Source organism: Pelodiscus sinensis, chromosome 17 (assembly GCF_049634645.1).
Source record: "Pelodiscus sinensis isolate JC-2024 chromosome 17, ASM4963464v1, whole genome shotgun sequence".
Lineage (NCBI taxonomy): Eukaryota > Metazoa > Chordata > Testudines > Trionychidae > Pelodiscus > Pelodiscus sinensis.
Genome location: NC_134727.1, coordinates 34,034,104 through 34,052,124, shown reverse-complemented (window position 1 = coordinate 34,052,124; position 18,021 = coordinate 34,034,104). Strand labels below are relative to the sequence as shown.

Below are 18,021 nucleotides of genomic sequence, written 5' to 3'. Positions count from 1 at the left end.
GCAACCTGCAGCCTGTGGGCAGCATGCTGCTGACTGGGGTTCCATCTATGGCCCGCGCACCCACTGTCTGCTCCCTCCCTCACCCGCACACCTATCGCACACTGGGGCACTGGAGTCCCGGACTTTCTACTCCTCCACCTCTCTCCGAGCACTTTCAGAGCACCATGAATATGCTGATTTGCACTGCATCCCTGCTTCTCCCCTTCCCTCCCAGAGCTTGAACCACATAGAGTCCCGGACCACAGAGGTTCAGCCTGTACAGTAAATTAATTATTGTGCTTTCTATTTATTTTCATGTTTTAAATATCATCAGGATTGCATCAAACAGCTAACTGTTTGCTTCACATCATGACAATGGAATTCAAGTCAAGTAAATAATTTGTTGCAGCTACAAAATATGTGGTTTACTAATCAAAACTAATAGTTATCAACATTCATAATTTACATAATTTAGGATATAGAATAAGAAAAGGAAACTAAAATTAGATTAAAAGAAGTGTTAATTACTGAAGAATGTCACAAAAGCAAGGAATTTAAGGCCGGAAGGGACCACCAAATCATCCTGTCTAATCTGTATATCACAGGCCACCAACACTGAAAGTTAGCGCTAAGTATTACAGCCCACTAGAGACTAAACTATTATATGTCACCACAGGCAAATAATTTGAAGGTCTGAGGTGTACCAATGCCCAAGGCATCAGCAAAGACAGGGAGCTGACATATATCCCGATGATCCTGGCAAGTAGTCAACACTCCACATAGCAGATGGAGGCTTCCCAAAGGTGACTTCTCAAAGAAGTAAATCAGGTTAGTTATGGCACTATCTATCTTTGGTAAAACCATGTTGCATAACATGTTTGTCTCTATACATTTAATTATTCTTTCACAATTTGTTCTAAAACTTTACATACTACTGAGATCAGACGAACTGGTCTATAATTACCTGGATCACTTTCCCCTCCTACCTCTTCCTTACATATGCATATGGCTTTCGCTATTTTCCAGTCATTTGGTACTATCCCTGGATAGACAGAATTGTTAAAAATCCTGGTTATCAGATTAGCAATCTCCCATGCCAATTTTTCAGTACTCTGGATTCAGCTATATATTTTTCTTCAACTTCAGATGTAGCAGTATTTCTGTACACTATCCATATCCCCTTCCAACCCTGGAGTTCTACAACAGACCTTAACACTATCACCACAGATCTTCTTTCATGATCAGATTCAGTTTTGTCCACACTATTACTTTGTATTTTTGAGGGGTTTACTAGATCTTTGATGTACAAAGCTACCTCCACCAATTTTACCTTTATTTGTGACTCTCCTAAAGAGCACATCTTCTTCAGGACTTTTATTCCAGTCATAACTGCTATTTCACAATGTGTCTGTAAGTCCCTAAAATGTCTAATTTGACCTGAACCAGTAGTTCCAGTTCCTCCATTTTATTGGCAAGACTTACTGAATTTAAGGATCTGAGTTTCTCCGAGACCTCACCCAGTTTTCCATCTGGGAATGCAGTGCTATTTAAAAACGTCACACATCTTTATATATTACCAAAGTAATCATGGTTACTTGCTCCTCAAATGGCAAATCTGTAAAGATTTGAAATTTCTGTGGCAGAATTTGTGTGCAAATCTGTGAAGATCTGAAATGTGTGGCAGGAGTTGTATAGCTGCTAAGCTTTAATACTCTGGAGACATCCCATTAATTTCATTACATTGCTCTGTAAGGGTGGCATATACAATTTTAATAACTACACACAGAACCCCATTTAAGCCTGGTCTACACTATAGCATAAGATTGAAATAGGATACCCAACTTTAGCTACATTAATTATTTAGCTGAAGTTGACATCTTAAATTGAGTTTCTGCACAGTGGAAGGCCAATGGGCAGTGGGGTGGATCCTCCAGTGGCCTAATGGGTAAAGTGCTGGTCTCCAGTGTCTGGGGTTGGGAACTTGATTCACACCTCTCACTCGCCCAGGGAACAGAGAGGCAGCAACATGGAGGGAAGGGGGGCACGCCATAGCCGATATATGTGGGGAGCCAGCTTTTAAGCAGCTGGCAGGCAGGAGCCAGCGCTGGGGGAGTGCTACCTCAAAAGGCAGCTCTCCCCAGCACCAGCTCCATTGTGCCATCTCATGGGGCAGGGGCAGGGGAGACTGCAAAGCAACCTCTGTCCACAGCAAGCCTGGGCTTGCAAGCTTGATCACAGAGGCCTGCAGCAGCAGCCCCTGTCTGCAGGGAGCTCAAACCCCATGAACAGGGGCTACTGCCACCTCATGCTGTTACCAATGTATCAGAGGCAGCAGCGCAGGGCAGCAGGCAGCCGGCCTGTGCAGTGAGGGGCTGGTTTTTAAACTGTCTTCCCTTGTGGACTGGCTCCTGCCTGCCATCTTCTGCTGATATAGAAGCAGCAGCATGGGGTGACAGAGGGCTCACTGGCTGCTGGCCCTGCCCTTGGGGACAATTGAATAGTTGTGTAATCACTAAGATTTCATGCAGTTACACGATTATTCAATTACGCAATACATTCCTATTTTTCCGTTTACTGTGCAATTGAGAGCACTATCAGTATTCATGTTCACTGTACCCCACCCTCTAGTTGGTTCTCTCTGTGTACACTAAAACGGAAGGGAAGTTACATAAAAAAGCTAAATATGAATGTTTGTCTTTTAGGTAGGACTTGAACTGTGTTAGATCAGCCTGCCAGGGGACAGAGCTTTCAGTAAGTACAATAGACTATGACACTTCAGGGTCACCTCAGAATCTGATACCTCAATATAGAAATCCTAGATAGAGAGGTGAGCCCTCTTAGAGAATGTAGATAGAGACTTCATGTCCTGCCTTTATCCCCTATGCCTGGGACTATTTTGTCTCTTTTAAATTAATGTTGCATTTAATCTGCAATGTTGGAAGATTTCCAGTTCTTCTGATTTTGTCTGGTAATTTTTGGAAGATTGACAAGAAACACTAGCTAATAGATGCAGCAGTAAACACTACAGAGAAAGTGACATCCTGACCCTACTGAAATCACTGGCAAAACTCCCTTAGACTTCAGTGGAGCAAAGATTATACAGGCAGTCCCCGAGTTACGCGGATCCGACTTATGTCGGATCCGCAGTTACGAACAGGGATTTTCTCGCTCCGGAGGACTGGAGCGGCGGGACGCCTGGTCCCGCCGCCTGCCTCCTCCGGGGCGAGAAAAGCTGCTCCCCGTCTCCCTGGTCTGCTGGGGGAACCAGCAGACCAGGGAGACGGGGAGCAAAGCGGCGGAGGACCCGGGCCGGACCCACGGCGCTGATCTGGAAGCGCCGCGGGTCCGGCCCGGGTCCTCCGCCACTTTGCTCAGCGTCTCCCTGGTCTGTAGACCAGAGAGACGCTGAGCAAAGCCACGGAGGACCTGGGCCGGACCGCGGCGCTGATCTGGAAGCGCCGCGGTCCGGCCCGGGTCCTCCGCCGCTTTGCTCCGCGTCTCCCTGGTCTGCTGGAGGGGGGGGGGACGCAGCTAGTGCCCCTCCCCAGCAGACCAGGGAGACGTGGAGCAAAGCCCGGGGCCTGTGGTAGAGCAGGTGGGGCGCTGCCGGTTGATCCCGCAGCACCGCTCCTTGGCGCTACTGGACCAACCCGGCAGCATCCCAGCTGCTCTGCCCCAGGCGTCCCCAAGTCAGCCGCTGCTGAAACTGACCAGCGGCTGACTACAGGAAGCCCGAGGCAGAGTTGCTCTGCCCCGGGCTTCCTGGAATCAGCTGCTGATCAGTTTCAGCAGCAGCTGACTTGAGGACGCCTGGGGTTCTTAAGTTGAATCTGTATGTAAGTCGGAACTGGTGTCCAGATTCAGCTGCTCTTGAAACTGATCAGTTTCAGCAGCGGCTGAATCTGGATGCCAGTTCCGACTTACATACAGATTCAACTTAAGAACAAACCTACAGTCCCTATCTTGTATGTAACCTGGGGACTGCCTGTACTTATTAAGCAGATTTAAGTTCTGCAAGGACATCCATAAATGTTTGCTAATAAACTATTCAGTTTTTATTAATATTTTTCTAAAATATACATAATTTTAATATATTATTATTAGATTTTTACATCTCTTATTTTATAATTGCTTCATGATGTTTCAATACTGTGTGAATGAGGGAGACAGATTAATGTGATTCGAAAGCAATATATATAGTTTCCTTGTTCTAGTCAGCCCAGCTGTAAGTAAAGAAAGAGACCATACTAGACACTGTTGCGGTCATGCTACATGTAAGCTGAACTTTTCTGGGTAAGTTAGAAAGAAAAATGTATAAAATAAAAAGCCATCCTCCCAAAAATATCAAAAGGTTATGTTTTCCCTGAGCATGTAAAAGTTCGCTGAGATTTGTTCTCTGGGTTCAAAAGTACTTTGCATAAATCATTACAGTATCCACAGGGGATAGGTTTTTTTAAATAAATGCAAAGTAATAATGCATCTCTGACACTTGCAGATTATAACTAACTTATTTGTACACAGTACAAGGAAGTTTACTGAATAAACATAATCATACTTGTTTTTGTTGTGTTGTCATTGCTGACTGGTTTGGGTACGAGTCCTATCAAAGCTGCAGACTTCAGAGCGTTGCCATAGCTCACTGCTAAGTTTTCTGAAGCTTTCTTGGCCAGTGAAAAGATGGGAGCAGACCATCCCGATTCTTCAACAGCTTTTTCTTTCACCTCGTTTTTCAACTCAGTTACATTAGGAATCAGGTTTCTGTCAATTATTTCAAAATCTTCTTTCTGTTTCACAGCAGATGCATTGCAACTCTCTCCTTCAGCCATCTTTAAAATGTCATATGACACTAGTCATGAGCAATCGAGTTAAGCAGAAACTCCCTGCTCTGTAGGTGATAGGAGTTGTTTCATGACAAAAGTGCTGTGCGTGGTTACACAACAACCAGTCGCATGAGCAAAAGTGTCAGATACTAAACATCCTGATTGTGATATGCTCCAAATTATAGCCACAGCTAGTATATTTTCTGGTTACTGATTATCACAACAAATGATACTCTGTTAGATATTGTATAGTGAATGTCCTTTTATATTATTACAATTCTTATTTGTAGCTTTCTGAAAAACCCAATGCAGCCTCTGTACTTCTACACAATATTTTAAGTTAGCATTTTCCCAGAGTATATGAAGTCACAGATTTTGCAGCATTTAAAAAACACATTGAGTCTTTTGAGACTGGATTGTCTTTTCTAAAACGGGACCATCATAACCTAGAAAAGAGTATTGAAAGAAATTACTATATATTATGAAGAGTTTGTTTGTGGATTTGTTTGTGCAAAATAAAGTCATATCCCGATTACCTACAGATACCAAAATTTACATAAACAATCCTGCCACTGAAATGATCTGAATGCACTACTTTTTACACTGGAATATGATGGGTGAAAGGTTTAAATCAGTGTTATTCAAATGGCAAACCGCACCAATGGGGGTACGTCTGCACTGCAACACTATTTTGAAATAAATGGTGCTATTCTGAAATATCTTAGTCCGCGTCTACTCAGCAGGCAGTTATTTCAATAGTGTCAAAATACTGTCAAGCTTGAGGACTTTTTACTCTGACTCCTGTAACCCTCATTGTATGAGGAATAAGGGAAGTCATTAGAAAAGTACTCAAGTTAAGCCTTGCAGTGTAGACATACTCTGGGAGCCGTGAGGCTCTGTAGCTGTGGAGCTAATAAATACACAAACTGGAGCAGCCTGGTATCAGCTTTCTCAGAGTGGGTTCACAGACCACTTTGAGAAACACTGGTTTAAATAGTAATTTTTGGTTTTCATTGGAAAAAAGTCATGACTATTATTATTAGAGTCTATAAAAAATATTTGCTAACAAAATTAAAATCGAGTCGCCTATTCAACTGTCATTTTAGTGCAAAGAAAATTTTTATTGTTACAAATCACAACATAATTCAGATTAGTTATGGAAAGAGTAATGGAAGCTGTATAAGTTTCTGATTCAAATTTACTATGTGTAGTGATTATTCAAGAAAATGAATAATGTTTGAAGTTGAAATCCTACAAATTCAAAACTATTATGTTACTTCCCTTTTGTAAGTACATTAATAAAAAAATCTATTACATATATTTAATTTCTTGAACTTCCTGTAAGTGTAATCTACGCAAAAACGCACCTGGTCAATGTTGGGCCTCACCTTAAGTTTCTTATATATTTTTGAAAGTGAAGTATGCTTCCCTGCAGCATCTACACTACAAAAATAGCCATATTTAAGCAGAGTTGGGAAACATGGCTGCAGCTTAGCCACGATACAACTAGAGATATTAAAAAGTAGGTAATCAGGTACCGTATATTATACTGCTGATACAGAGGCAGCAGTGCGGGGCAGCAGCTGGTGAACGCTGGAAGGTGGCTTAAAAGCATGTACCAGCTCCCAGCTTCCATCCCACTCCCAGAGAGCTGGTTGCTACCCTGCACTGAAGGCTCTAATATAGAGCCAGCTGTGCAGGGTGGCAGCTGGCTTCCTGGGAGCCAAAACTTTATTGGTTAACCGAGTAAACAGTTATCCTATTACATCCCTAGTTACAACATGTCTGTGTGGACAGAAAGGACATATTATAATGATTTTGAGGCAATCAACAAACCTGATCCTGATTAGAAAAATGTGACCTCGCAAATTATCTATTTAGACTAAAACACAGTGCCTTAATATGTCCGTAACATGCAGTTTTCTGTCCAGCAGCAACTATATAACACAGCTGGACTACAGCTTGTTTAAACTTGTCTTAATTATGGTTGATTTCCCTCCCCTGATTCTATACGGTTATTTTTGTTGGATAGTCCTAGGAAATATTTTGTTTGGTGGAAGCTAAAGGACAGGGACAGGTAGGTAATTGGGGACCTCTTGTTACCAACAAACTTGGTAACAAAAGAAATACATCTTTAGGCTAGAACAAGTCCCTTATCTTTTGTTTATTTATTTATTTTTGTTTCTACTTTAAAGTTTTTTATTTGATGCAAAAGAGAGGTGCCAAGCTATAAGGAGAGTTATAGAAGTTTCATTGGGGTGTGTTTACACAGCAGGGCTTATCTCGAAATAAGCTACGCAAATTGAGCTTATTTTGAAATAGCAAAACTTTGTAGCTTATTTTGAAATAGCTTATTTCAAAATTGGGAGCATCTACATAGCACTTATTTTGAAATACAGCACTCTTCCTTTGACTTCCCTTACTCCTCAGACAATGAGGGTTACAGGAGTTAGAATAAGAAGTCCTCCATCTATTTTGACATTATTTCAAAATAACTGCCTGCTGTGTAGATGTGGACCAAGCTATTTCGAAATAAAGCCAGTTATTTCGAACTAGTGTTGCTGTGTAGATGTATCCTTAGTAAGCACAGCATATTTAATAGATAATGGTTAGACAAGACTGATAACAGTGGGGGGAAAGGAAAGAAGCTAGTCATCATGTCCTGTTGTGAAGTAGAGAGTCTTTTTGATCTGGTTAACTTTTGTAAATTAGAAAGATTGGGGCCAGACTGAGGCCCTTTTGTCCCAGGGAAATCTGCTAGAGGGATCTGAGGGAAGGAGTCTGACCATTTCTGTTCTGACCATTACTGATACTATTGAGGCATGCTGGTGAGTGGATGGCCTGTGGTATTGGTGAAACAATGTAACTTCTCCTTCCAGGGCCCATCCTCTGCACCAGTTTTTCTCAACCAGTGGTATGAGTACCCTCAGGGATACTCAAGAGAAGTCTGGGAGGTACATCAACACAACTGAAATTTAGAGAAAACTGAATTTTTGTTTTAAGTTTTACAGTGCTTTATTATTTTTGTACTTTTTACACCCAAAAACTTCATTGCCCGCCCAGCTACGATTAAGTTGTTTAAACAAATGTGTTGCAATGGTAGAAAAAAAATATGTGGGTCTGAAAACTGTAGGTACTGGGGGTACTTATAACTTTTTTTAAGGGAGTACTTATGAATTTTTTTTTGAAAAAGGAGTACTTTATAAAAAAAGGGTTGAGAAATACTGCTCTGCACAATGCTTCTGAGAATGGTGAGTGTGGTGCCAGGGTGGTGGATGAACCAACCCTCTCATAAAGGGAAGGAGAGAGATGTGTATATGTAGATGTATGGAACGCAGTCTGGTCCCAAATATGTGTCTTCCTAACATTTTTTATATAAACTACTGTTCTGCTCTCAGGTACTGTAAAAATGTAAAATTCCACAATTAACTTATTTTCCACAAAACAAATCGCAACTCCTAAGTGTCTGTGAAGGATAAGAGAACCTCTGAACTGAAGTCTGAAGTCCATTATTCACCCAGGATTTATTCAGACTATAGGCTCACTGTTCAGCAGCAGGGTTACAACCATATGTTTTGCACTCCATCTAGTGGGATGAAATGGTATTTGGCACAGTGTCCATGTGTTTGTTTTTTATGGAAAGTAGGACAAAGGACATTTGTTTTGCAATAGTTGTATAAGCCCTAGTCCTGCAATTGACAGTATGGTCAGGGCCTCATAGATTTCATTTTGGGCTCCCCATTAGGTGCAGAGGTCATGTTCTGAGTCAGTTAACAGGAGCAGAACCCCATAGGACTAAGGAAGTCAAACAAGTGTGATATTTCCAAAGACCTTTGATTATATGTCCTCTCAACTGAACTATATGTAAATAAAACTAAATAGATTTCTACTTTCAATAAAGTGGAAGCAGAACAGGGAGGTGGAGGGGAAATAGAAGGCAGAGATTCCTTCCCTTCCTCCTCATTTGCTGTTTCCAACAACTAATGTGTCTGGCAGACACAGATTAATATTACAGTACATACATTCAGTAGCAAAAATATTAACTGGAAGTAAGACACAAACAACAAAAGAATATATGTCCCCTTAAAATAAGAGAAAATGAAAAACTCAAAAAGAAACATGAAAGAGTACAGTGAGATAATAGCAGAACATTTTATTTCAATCTTCCATCATTTGAGCTCAGAAAAGAGCTATTTTACCATGTCCAAGACTACTAACATTCATCCTGCATAGTTTTATATTTTTAAAGTAATGAATAGAACCCAGTTATCTGTATAGCAAAAGTGAATTTAAAGTTAATAAGTCAACTATGGAAATAGCATTAAACAATTCCCCGTTTTTTGGAGGCCAGAGTCCTTTTGGGGCATGTCTACACAGCAGGGCTAAAGCTAAAATTGCGTAGCTTAAGTCAAAATAGCTTATTTCGGCTTTTGATGCTGTCTATGCATCAGGAAGTCAGAGCAAGAGCACTCTTCCTCCAACTTCCCTTACTCCTCATAAAATGAAGGTTACAGGAGTCAGAAAAAGAAGTTCTCCAGCTCAACATTATTTTGATATTATGTTGAAATAACTGCTTGTAGTGTAGATATGGATTATGTTATTTTGGAATAATGTCAGTTATTCTAAAATAACACTGCTGTGTAGACGTAACCGTAATGATATAAGCAACCTGAAATGCTAGGAGTGTTCTAGTTAAGTTCAAATTCCCGTGGAAATTTGAAAGCAACTCAGCATGTTTTAGTGTGGTCAGGCTTTAGCAGAATTGCTGGTATATCACATACTCAGAATAAATTACTATTTGTTTCATATAGCAGGTTGTTACAGTTTATTTTGTTTCAAACCTTTGTTTAATAGCAGGGGCATTAAACCTGGGCTGTGCTTCCGCTGAAAGTTCCCTTTGTTGATACAGATCCCAAAGAGAGTGCAGCGCTTCTGCATGGTCCCCTTCTGCTGTTACATTTTATTTCAGTATTCACCTCTGCCACAGATTGTTAGTGCAGCTCTTACTCTCTGTTTGAAGGCAGAACACAGTTTTCTTCTGACAGCTCATTAAGTTGCCTAGCAAGGTTGCTGAAGAATATAGAGGTCATGCCTGTTCCGTAAGTATCTGTCCTGTTTCTACTTGCCCTGATGTAGAAATCTGCCAGATGCTTCTGAACATGGGCTGCTGTAACAGCCTATCTTTGATACTACTGGAACCAGGTTCTGGTTTCACACAGCTCTTACGTCTCACTGTTGTGTTTTACTATATTTAAAAATACTGTTTTAGATATCAAAATCATACATATGATAATGGAGGGTAACAAGATATATGCTTATTATGGATTCCCAACTTTTATCCCTAAATTACATACTTAGGGATATCTGAAAAAAATATTCACAGGTTTAAACTTTAAGAGGATGACTTATATCAGCGGTGCGCAACCCATGGGTCGTGGCTGTCTTAGGGGGGTCGCAACGCCTTGATCCGGATTGACTGGTATTTTCTTTTCCTGGCTCAGTGCCCATAAATGTGGCGGGGGTGAGGGGAGTGGCAGGAGCAGAGCAGAGCGGCAATTAAAGGGGTCGAGTTTTTTTTTCTCAATGAAAATTTTTCCAGACCCCTTTTATTGGGTCCGGGGGTCGCGAATGCATCAAGGTTGCGTACCACTGACTTATATCAACTGCACTGATCTTCAGTGACATTTAAAAGGATGGAGAAAGTATCACTGACTGAAGTATCACTTAATGTAATTTTACATAAACAGATTCTTCTAGTTCAATTTTTTTCTAGTTCCTTTCTTGAGCTTTAATCTGACATTCAGTAATACAGATTGTAAAAGGTATATTTTTGCTATGGAAAGTAGCCTGATATTTATCAAATGCATCATTCACTTAGTTTCAGTATCTACTAAAGGATGAAATTGTTTTATTATTTACTCATTAATAAACATGCCTCGTGCAGCTGCAGCTTAACTCCAGCCAGGACCGCCTGTGGGGACCCAGACTGTGGTACTAAATATAGCACCGCAGGTGGCCTCTGCTTCAGTCCCGGCACCTGTCGAGCCCAAGCATGTCCCGCCCCACAGCGCACGAGGTGGGCTCCGCGTGGCTCCTGCTGGGGCTCCAAGGAGGCCCAGAGGAGGAGATGGTGCTGCTGGACCAGGACCCCCCATGGCAGAAGTGGTCCCATGGGCAGAGAGAGGGTAGGAGGAGAGGGAAGGGCTTCACGCCACCGGAAGTTGGCTCAGCTGCCATATGTACCCTGCTGGGGGGGAGGGGGAGGAGGCTGCCGCTCTGCGCAGGTGTCCCCATCAAATAGTGAAATATCTAGTAGGGCTTTCCGGGACATTTCATTACTTGATGGGGCACCCGGACAGAGTATTTAAATTTGGGACACACCCAGAAAAATCGGGTAGTATGGTCAGTGTACCTATGGTTAAAATGGGGTTTCAGTTACAATATATGGAAAAAAAAGTTCCCCAAAAAATTACAATATAGATTCTCCAAAGTCAATTCTTAACAGGTTACTAACAAATTAATCCAAATCCCATTCATAAAAATTGGGCCACAGTTCATGAGGTTACATAATATAATTCATTAAAAGGGTGATTTCATGCTGCAGCCCTATACTATGAGGTGTTAGGGTCCGTGAGGTGAGGGGATAACTTGTGTTGGCTGAGTGAGGGGAGTTAAAAAAATAGATAAAGCAGGGGAAGAGCCAGGGCTGGTGTGGGTGGGAAGGGCCTGGGGGGAGGGGAGGGCCAGTGTGGCCTTGGTGCCGGGGGGGAAGAGTCAGGGGCAGGTGGCCTCGGACCCTCCCTGACAGGGGGAAAGCCTCGGCCCGATCCTCTAGTAGCTGGAGGGAGAGAGCTGGACCAGCCTCTGCCCGGCTCAACCCTCTTGGAAGCCAGGAGTGGGGGGAGAGCTGGGGCTGGCCTGGCCTGAGACGGGGGGAGGGCAGCAGCAGGGGGACAGATCCGGGGCAGGCCAGGGCTGCCAAACCTCGGTCTGGCCCTTCCTGGAGGCTGGAGGCATGGGGCCAGGGCTGCCTATCCTCAGAGAGGGGGATTGGTGAGTGTAGTAAACAAGAGGCACCTCCCCCTAGTAGAGAGAAATAACTAGTTCTGACTTTTCAGAGCTTCAGATATAGTAAAGGTTGAACTCTCTGGGTTGACAACATAGATGTTGCTGGACCAGACAGCTCCCTTGGCTAGAGTACCTTTTGGGCTGGCTGGGAGTCCGGTGGCAGAGAGCCCTGGCCAGTGGCTGGGAGGGGAGCCAGTCCGGTGGCTGGGGAGCTGTCTGGAAGCCAGGTGTGGAAATGGGGGGGCCAGCAGCAGGGGGACTGGAATTTAATTCCCTTGGTCCAGCAAACTTCCTCATTTGGGACCAGTCAAGTCCCAAGGATGCCAGACCAGGAGGTCCAACCCGTGTAGTTAACAGAAATGAAACTAATTCAGGAATGTTACCTTAAAGCAGGGCTACTCAACATGTGGCTCAACATGTGGCTCACAGCACGTTCATTTGCGGCCCGCGGGTGGGAGCTAAAACAAAAAGGTAGTCAATATAATGGTCTTCTGTTGATGTGCGTTTTAGTAGGTAAATTCCTGGGCTGTCATTGCCCATTAAAAGTGCTGACATATGGGTGGAAATTGAGTAAATATTACATTTTATTAACATCAGCAGAACTAACTTAAATGGGACCTGTGTGTTGTGTAGTCTTGCCTTAATGTTTGTATTCATGCCCATCAGTGTGAAAGAAGCTATTTGCATATATTTGCATTCAACCACACTTAAGTTGCGGCCCTCGGCATGTGCTGTGAGTATCATTGTGGCCCCTGGGGCTTCCAAAGTTGAGTAGCCCTGCCTTAAAGTAAACATCTACCCTATAGTTGTGGGAGCTGAGTCAATCAGTAGGGCCCCCACTAGATGGCACCGTAACACTTTAATCCCAGGTTAGAGCCTCAGAGAGCAGATTTTTTTTTACCTTGCATTGAAATCAAAGGGAGTTAGACACCAACATACCTTTAAAAATAAGATCCCAATGTCTTGAGAAGCATGTTGAAAGAGCAAGAGGGAAACAGTAACTCCCTGTGGCACCTGCACATTGCATGGACTCTCTAGAACAAATTATAGGTGTCGTATGAAATTACCTGAGACACAGAAAATAACTTGCAAGGATTCATTTTTCTCCCCAAACTCTATGCAGTACTAATACACTGAGTGCAACCCTTAAAATAAGATATTAATTTTGGGGAGACCTTTTAGTGCCTTTGTGTCAGGATAGAGGTTGAAAGCCATGGCATACATACATTAGATATTTTCTGAAACAGTTTTTATTTGAAAGGAAGCCAGCTGATCTGCTTACCTGAGCAACTCCAAAAATCATTATCCCGAGTTAATGTAGCCATGCTGATGGAGGCCATTTTAAGGGAGGAAGGTAGCAGTCTGGAATGCATTTAGAGAAGATATAAAGATGTGATTGGTGAGCATAGGTTACCCAGATCTACTTAGATAATTTTCCCCTTTGGTGCACCTGCAAAATTGGTTAAATCCAGGTGAATTCAGGGTCACTGGAAGACCTGAAAGTCTCTTGTGACCTGATTTTCAAGGGTGCGGAGCATCTGGAGCTCTTGGTGACTTCTGTGAGATGGGTGGGTGTTCAGGGATTATGAAGTAAGAGCGCACATGTCTGTTTAACTTTCTGTGTATGTTAAATTTGTTGATAGTTATTTATGTAATGTTACAAGGCCTTTGTAAGAGCCAAATGAAGTTGCGTGATCTAGCCTACAGTACAAACAATCTGAGGACACCTGTACAAATGGGAAGAGTTATGGACTTTGTAAAGGTCAAAGCTATGATCTACTTGTGTATTTTCCCTCATCAGTGACCCTGTTAATTACTGTCTAAGCCAAAACTGGTTGCATGTAAAAGTATCTCATTCCACGTTGATCCTGACCCAGCTTGAACTGTGGGGGGAGGAGGAAGCAGTCCAGGCCCTGCACACCCGGCGCAGGAACGCCAGCATCTATGGCCGCATGGCTCAGGGGCTGGCCGATAAAGGGCACCACCCAAGGACACTCCAACAGGTCCGGGCCAAAGTGAAGGAACTTCGCCAGGGATACATGAAGGCCCGAGAGCAGAGCTCGGCTTCAGGTGCAGCCCCAGTGCACTGCACCTACTATCAAGAACTGGACCGCATCCTGGGAGGAGAGGAACCTATGTCTGCACCAGTGCTCGTGCAGACAGGGTTGCACACACCAGTGCAGCAGAGCCGGCAGGAGGTCCCCAGGGAAGATGTGGAGGAGGAGGAGGAGCAGACGGAGGACACCCTGACCCTGACTCTGCAGCCTGTCCCAGAGATGCAGGAAGCCTCGCAGGCACCCTCCGACGCTGGAGAAGGAACATCAGGTGAGTACAGGCAGGGTCACAGACACAGCACAGGGGAGGTGGAAGCAGAGAGGATGCAGAGCAGTGTTCACATCTTGGTCCTCCTCCTGGACAGCTTGCATCTCTCTGTGCATGTACAAGCAGGCGGGCAGGTGGTGGGTATGTGGGTGGGGGGCATGGGAGACCCAAGGTGCAGCAGGCCCCTGTCCTACTGTGGCTGCACACTGATCTGGCCTGGACGGCCACAGTGGAGGGTGGGAGGATCTAGGGGGTGGAGGTGGACATTGTCCTAGCCACAATGGGTCCCCTGTGCAGCCGAGGTGGCTGGCAAGGCCAGATGTGGCCTACCAGTAACAACATTCCCATCCCTTGTTGTATGGACTTGTGTGTGAATTGCTAACACTGATCGGTTCTCCCTCTTCTTCTCCACAGCTGGACCTGCTGCTGCTGTCCGCCAAGCTGCTGCTGTCCTGTGCCACCACCCACCCGGTCCCACAGCACCCGCAGGCATTGGAGGACCTACAACGACCTCCTGAGGAGGCATGTGGAGGCCATGGAGAAAATTGAGGGGACCATGGCCAAAATGCAAGAGACCATGGCTGAAAGAGCGAGGGAGGAGGCTCGGTGGCATACTCGCCTGCTGCAGGACTTCCTCCCAGAGTGGAGCACAATGTGTGCCACCGTCCGGGAGTCCCTGGCTGTGCCAGGTCCTCTCCCCTGGCGACTCCTCCTGCCCATGCAGCTCCAGCCCCCTCTGACCCCCTGTCCTCCCCCTCAGTCCCCTCTGACCCCCCTTCTTCTCCCTCAGCCCCTGCCACCCCTTCCTCTCCCTCAGCCCTGCCACCCTTCCAGCCCTGCCCCTCCCCCCCTGCTAGAACAGAATCATTGTCAGCTCCAACTCAAGCCCGAGGACGGCAGGGTCCACGGACAAGGGGTGGCAAAGCCTTGCGGCCCAGGCGAGGCCGCCATTACCCTTAAGTCTGCCCTCCCTCCCTCCCCTCCAGGTTGAAATCCCCCCTCCTACCACAGTTATAAACACAAGTTAATAGTTAAAAAAAAGTTTATTTTTCACAGTTGTTAAACAATTCTATTTTTTATAACAGATCTAAATTCTAACGTTACTCCTTGATAAACATATATTTCAAGTTTAACATGGTGTGTGCGCCTTAACTGTTCAGAGGCTGATGCAGGGATGGATTGTGGGAGGGAAGGTTTTGGGATGGGGGGAAGGCCCACAGACCCCATTGGGGATACCTTGGGGAGTCATAGGGCTCCAGCTGAGAAGCGCTCACGCAGAGCCTCCCGGATGCGAACCCCCGCTTGATGGGCTTGGCGAACGGCAGCTGTCCGAGGCTGCGCAAACCGCCTACCCTCCACTTCAGCCATTGGCCCCCATCCTGGGAGGAAGGCCTCCCCTTTGCTCTCCACCAGGTTGTGGAGGATGCAACATGCTGCCACCACCTCTGGGATATTGTGTTCCCCCATGTCAAGGCAAGTTAGCAGACACCTAAACCTTCCCTTCAACCGGCCAAATGCGCATTCCACCTGTAAACGGGCGCGTGTCAGGTGCGTATTACACACTTCCTTGCTCGGGTTCAGATTCCCTGTGTATGGCTTCATAAGCCAGGGCATGAGGGGGTACGCCGCATCGGCCACAATGCAAACCGGCATCTCTACATCCCCGATAGCAGAGGTTCGCTGGGGGAAGAAGGTTCCTGTCTGCAGCCTTTCATACAGGTGTGAATTGCGTAAGATCCGAGCATCATGTGCCCTGCCCGACCACCCCACACACAGGTCCGTAAATAGTCCACGGTGGTCAACCAGGGCCTGCACCACAATGGAAAAGTACCCTTTTCTGTTGATATACCGGGCGGGTTGATGGGGTGGTGCACGGATGGGAATGTGCGTTCCATCGAGCGCTCCTCCGCAGTTTGGGAATCCCTGCCCTGCAAAACCAGCCATGATCGTGTTTAGGTCTCTGAGGCGGACAGTCTGATTCAGCAGCTGTGAGTTGATGGCCCTCACCACCTGCAAAAATTGACACATACAAACACACACATTATGAAGTCAGAGGGGTTGCCCAAGTCCTTTGGCGACCATCCGCCCCCCTCCCCCCAGTGATTGCTCCCAGTAGTATCATGGTATAAGACACAGGAGCCCTCCACCACCTCCCCTCCATTGCCCCCCCCCTTTTTCGGTTACAGTCCCCTTACGGACTGCCCTCCCCCCGTCCCCAAGGGACTTACCTCCATCAACACAGCACCTACAGTAGATCTCCCCACACCAAACTGCTGTCCCACTGACCGGTAGCTATCAGGAGTGGCCAGCTTCCAGAGGGCAATAGCTACCCTCTTCTCCAGCGGGATGGCAGGGCGCAGGTGGGTGTCCTGTCGTTGCAGGGTGGGGGCAAGCCAGTTGCAAAGCTCCAGGAAGGTGGACTTCCGCATACTGAAGTTTTGGAGCCAAGCCTGATCATCCCACTGCTCCATTACGAGCTGGTCCCACCAGTCCGTACTTGTTTCCATCCTCCAACATCGCCTGTCTGGGAAAAAGTTTGGAGGCAGGAACAGTGCTGCTGCATCCTGAAGGAGGGGCTCCAGTCTGGGCTCAGGTTCCGGACCAGGCATTAACAGCATGATAGTCTCATGCAGTTGCAGCAGCATTTGAAGCACCGTGGAGTGGGGCCAGCACCTGGCCAGGGGAAGCTCTCGCTCCATGGTAAACAAAGGTTAGGAAAAACCTTCAAAAAAAAAAAAAAAAAAACCCCACACTGCTGTGCTGTGTCAGGAAGCAGGGCACTCCAAACAGGCACTGCAGAACCTTTGCTATCCCTCTAGGCAGCTGCAGCAGCAGAGCAATGGCTAGTCGGGGGGTGGCCCTTTTAGCATGCGTCTCTGCAAAGTGCAGGCAGCAGAACAAGGAAGTACATGCTGCTCCTGTGACCTGGCAAAGCAGTTCCGGGTACTTTCTTCTGTCGACAGAGTACCCTGCAGTCTGGACGCTCTCTGTCGACAAAGCAAATAGTTTTGTCTATGGCTTGATGTAGTCTAGACGCGCTTTGTCGACAGAAGTTTTGTCGACAGAATCTGTCGACAAAACTTCTGTTTACAAAACCCTGTAGTCTAGACGTACCCTAAGACAGGGATGGGCAAAAAGACCTCCATGGGCTAGGGATGTAATAGTGTTGTTGATTAACCAAGAAACAAAAGCCTATGGGTTAATGCTATAGACTACGCACATTCCTCCCCGCCCTTCTTCCCCAGCCAGTACATTTTTTAGCAGGCTGGCCAGCAGACCAGCTTAGTCTCAGCTTGCACCAGGTCTGGGACCTACCCCTGCTGTGGCTCTGCATTTAAAGTGTATGAGGAGCCAAGCAGGCAGGCAGTCCGGCTCAGTTCTGGCTCACGCCAGGTCCAGGAGCTCAGATCCCTCCTTCCCCTGGACAGGGGCTGCTGCCACCCTGTGCTGCTGACTCTGTATCAGGGTATGTCTACACTGCCACCCCACCATTATTCCTCCTGCAAGGAGGTTTAATGCTAGTTTGAATTAGGAGCTTTAATTTGAACTACCTAGTCTGTGCCGCATGTAGCCGCAGGCAGGTACTTCGAACTATGGGGCATTTAAAAATGGCAGCTCCTGGGAACATGCAAGTTCGAATGCCTACATTAGCCACCCTAGTTCGAACTAGGGTGGCAGTGTAGACATACCCTCAGGGGCACCAACGCGGGGTGGCAGGCAGTCAGTCTGTGAGGGGAGCTGCTTTTTAAACTGGCTCCCCTTGTGGAACAGGTCCAGCCTAGCACCCCCCACTGCTGTCTCTGATAGAGAGGGAGCAGAGCGGGGCGGCAGG

General features: G+C 45.8%; 2 protein-coding genes and 1 long non-coding RNA gene across 4 annotated transcripts in view; 2 read left to right on the top strand and 1 right to left on the bottom strand.

Moving 5' to 3' along the window:
* RUFY1 (RUN and FYVE domain containing 1) overlaps window positions 1-13,222 on the bottom strand; it is a 44,930-nt gene extending 31,708 nt beyond the window's left edge. Inside the window, exon 1 of one of the 2 annotated variants that reach the window (XM_075900505.1) lies at window positions 13,150-13,222. In XM_075900505.1, the coding sequence (XP_075756620.1) occupies window positions 13,150-13,207 (58 nt within the window). In that variant the 5' untranslated portion in view covers window positions 13,208-13,222. Of the gene's footprint in view, window positions 1-4,534; window positions 4,834-13,149 lie in introns of those variants that run through there. The other variant, XM_075900503.1, reaches the window with a different exon arrangement.
* Window positions 1-18,021, top strand: part of LOC112543882 (uncharacterized) — a 149,172-nt gene that overhangs the window by 4,471 nt on the left and 126,680 nt on the right. The window contains exons 2-3 of the long non-coding RNA XR_003087166.2: window positions 656-807; window positions 2,682-2,730. This is a non-coding gene — a long non-coding RNA (uncharacterized LOC112543882). The remainder of the gene's footprint in view (window positions 1-655; window positions 808-2,681; window positions 2,731-18,021) is intronic.
* Window positions 9,156-14,786, top strand: LOC142818742 (uncharacterized). The gene is made up of 3 exons (XM_075900509.1): window positions 9,156-9,898; window positions 13,669-14,192; window positions 14,604-14,786. The coding sequence occupies exons 1-3, from the start codon at window positions 9,888-9,890 to the stop codon at window positions 14,705-14,707; spliced, it is 639 nt and encodes a 212-aa protein (XP_075756624.1). The 5' UTR covers window positions 9,156-9,887; the 3' UTR covers window positions 14,708-14,786.